General features: G+C 61.4%; 1 protein-coding gene across 1 annotated transcript; it reads right to left on the minus strand.

The window, feature by feature from the left end:
• Positions 1-581: 581 nt before the first annotated feature.
• SDF2 (stromal cell derived factor 2) lies at positions 582-2,315 on the minus strand (the record flags this gene model as incomplete). Its single annotated transcript, XM_015646215.1, has 3 exons — positions 582-1,400; positions 1,930-2,126; positions 2,213-2,315. Coding segments are annotated over 3 exons (588 nt in total), but the record flags the coding sequence as incomplete, so codon positions are not given.
• Between the last annotated feature and the right edge of the window lie 3 nt (positions 2,316-2,318).

Here is a 2,318-nt window from a genome sequence, read left to right on the forward strand (position 1 = left end):
GACAGAGGGACACCGGAGCCGCACCAGCATGGGGACAGTGGTGATACCAGCATGGGGACTTGGGATGGAGGGACAGAGGGACAGAGGGACACCGGCACGGCACCGGGATGTAGACAGCGGGACACTGGGATGGGGACACGGATGGGGATGCACCGCGGCAGCACCAGCACGGAGACAGTGGGGACATTGGGATGGGGACAACAGTGACACCAGGGCAGCACTGGGATGGGGACACGGATGGTGACAGGGATGTATTGCAGTGGCACCAGCATGGAGACAGTAGGGACACCAGGGCAGCACTGGCATGGGGACAGCAGGGACACTGGGATGGGGACAGCAGGGCAGCACCAGAATGGGGAGAGGACACCTGGTCTGGCACTGGGATGGAGTGAGGGGGATGACAGCAGGTCCAGCACTGAAATGGAGTGAGGAGCAGGGGGGTGACACCAGGGGCACTGGGATGAGGCAAGTGGGTGACACCAGGGGCAGCACCAGGATGGTGCAAGTGCAGATGAGACCAGGTCTGGCCCCCAGTGCCAGATGTCCCCTGCATCCCCCACACAAACAGTCACACTACAGGGCAGAGTTCAGCACTTTTATGGCCCCAGGTCCTCGCAGGGCACAAGGAACAGTTTGGAGTACAGCAAGGGGTACAGCTCCTAGGGACAGCAGTTCTTTAAGGGGCGGGTCCTTGGACAGAGCGAGCTGCAAAGGGAGAGGGTGAGAGTTTGTGAATTTGTTTTGGGTCACATCTGGATGTTTGGCTTGGCATTGTACTAATTTGGGATGTTCAGACCTGCTTTGTGCCGATCTAGGATGTTGGGCTCTGTTGTGGTCAGGTCTGGACATTGGGATCTGCTTTGTAGTGGTTTTAGGGTGCTGGAAGCTGTTTTCAGTCAGGTCTGGACACTGGGACCTGTTTAGTGTCAGATTTGGGACAATGGAAACTACTGAACATTGAATTCAGGACATTGGGATCTGCTTTGTGCTGTGGGCCTGCTGTCAGTGCTGTGTGTCAGTTCCAGGGTGGGGACAGGAGCCATCCCCTGGGCTCAGCAGTCCCAAACACAGCAGGGCAACACCCAGAAGCTCAGCGTCGGTCTGTCTGTCCCTCACAACTCGGCGTGGTACTGCTCCATTTGGAGGGCCTCGCTGGGCTGCATGAAGATGCCCTCCATCACCTTCCAGTAGTTATTCTGGCTAGAGGTGGCCATGCCGTGCACCTCCTTCTGCCCGTGGATGGGCCGCCCGTACTGCTCCCCGGTCACCGAGAGGAAGACGTCGGTGGAGGTGTGCTGGAATCGCACCTCGTCGTCCCGCACCCAGTAGGTCCCACTGCACACCACTGTCCAGTCATCCAGGTAGTCACCCTCGCCGGCCTCCCCGAATGCACTCACCTCCTGGGGGTGAAGAAGAGCTCGTTTGGGGGCCAGGATGAAAAAAAGGGGAGTGCAGAGGTGGGCAGAGAAAGGGGCTGAGCCTAGGAGGGACCTGGTTGTGACTGGGGCTCTGTTGGGACTTGCAGGGTCTGGTTGGCATTCAGGCACTGGCAGGGTATTAGGGAGTTGCTAGGGAGTGGGGAACAAGGTAAAACTGGCAGGGACCCAGCATGAGGAGAAACCCAGTCTGAACTGGAGAACAAGGTGGGACCGGTGGGGACATGGGGGACACAGCTGGGGCCAGGAATTAGGAAATGCTAGTAGACATATGGTGGATCTGGTCGGGACAACCCAGGAGACTGACTGGGGAATAAGGTGGGGCTGGCAGTAACATGGGGGACAAGGGAACTCAGGCGGGATGGGTAGCGACAGACACAACACAGCACGGACTCAGGAGACCCGCCAAGACCCGAGTGACAAGGCGGGCCCCGTTATGCCCAGGGAAAGACACGGAGCCCGGGGCGCAGGGCTGGTAATGCCCGGGCGGTACCTGGTTCCCGGAGAGCGGCGAGGTGAAGCGGTGGCTGTGCAGGTTGCGGCCGGTGCCCAGGTGCGTGAGGCGGATGGCCTGCCCGCAGCGCACCGGCGTGCCCCGCTGGCACACGGCGGCCGTGCGGGCCCGCACCCGCCAGTAGCTGTTCCCGTCATCCGCCGCCGACACCCCGGTCACCGACTGCTGCCCACTGCCTGCGGAGGAGGGAGAACCACCATCACACCCAGCTCAGCCCAACAAGGGAAACGCGGGGGACGGAGCGGGAGGGCGCGTCCGTTACCGGAGCCGTAGCGCACATCGTGCGAGTGCAGCCGCACGTTGTGCCTCACATTGAGCAGCTTCACCACGGAGCCGCAGGTGACGGGCCCGGGGCCGCCGCGCCCCGC

This window comes from Parus major, chromosome 19 (assembly GCF_001522545.3).
Source record: "Parus major isolate Abel chromosome 19, Parus_major1.1, whole genome shotgun sequence".
Lineage (NCBI taxonomy): Eukaryota > Metazoa > Chordata > Aves > Passeriformes > Paridae > Parus > Parus major.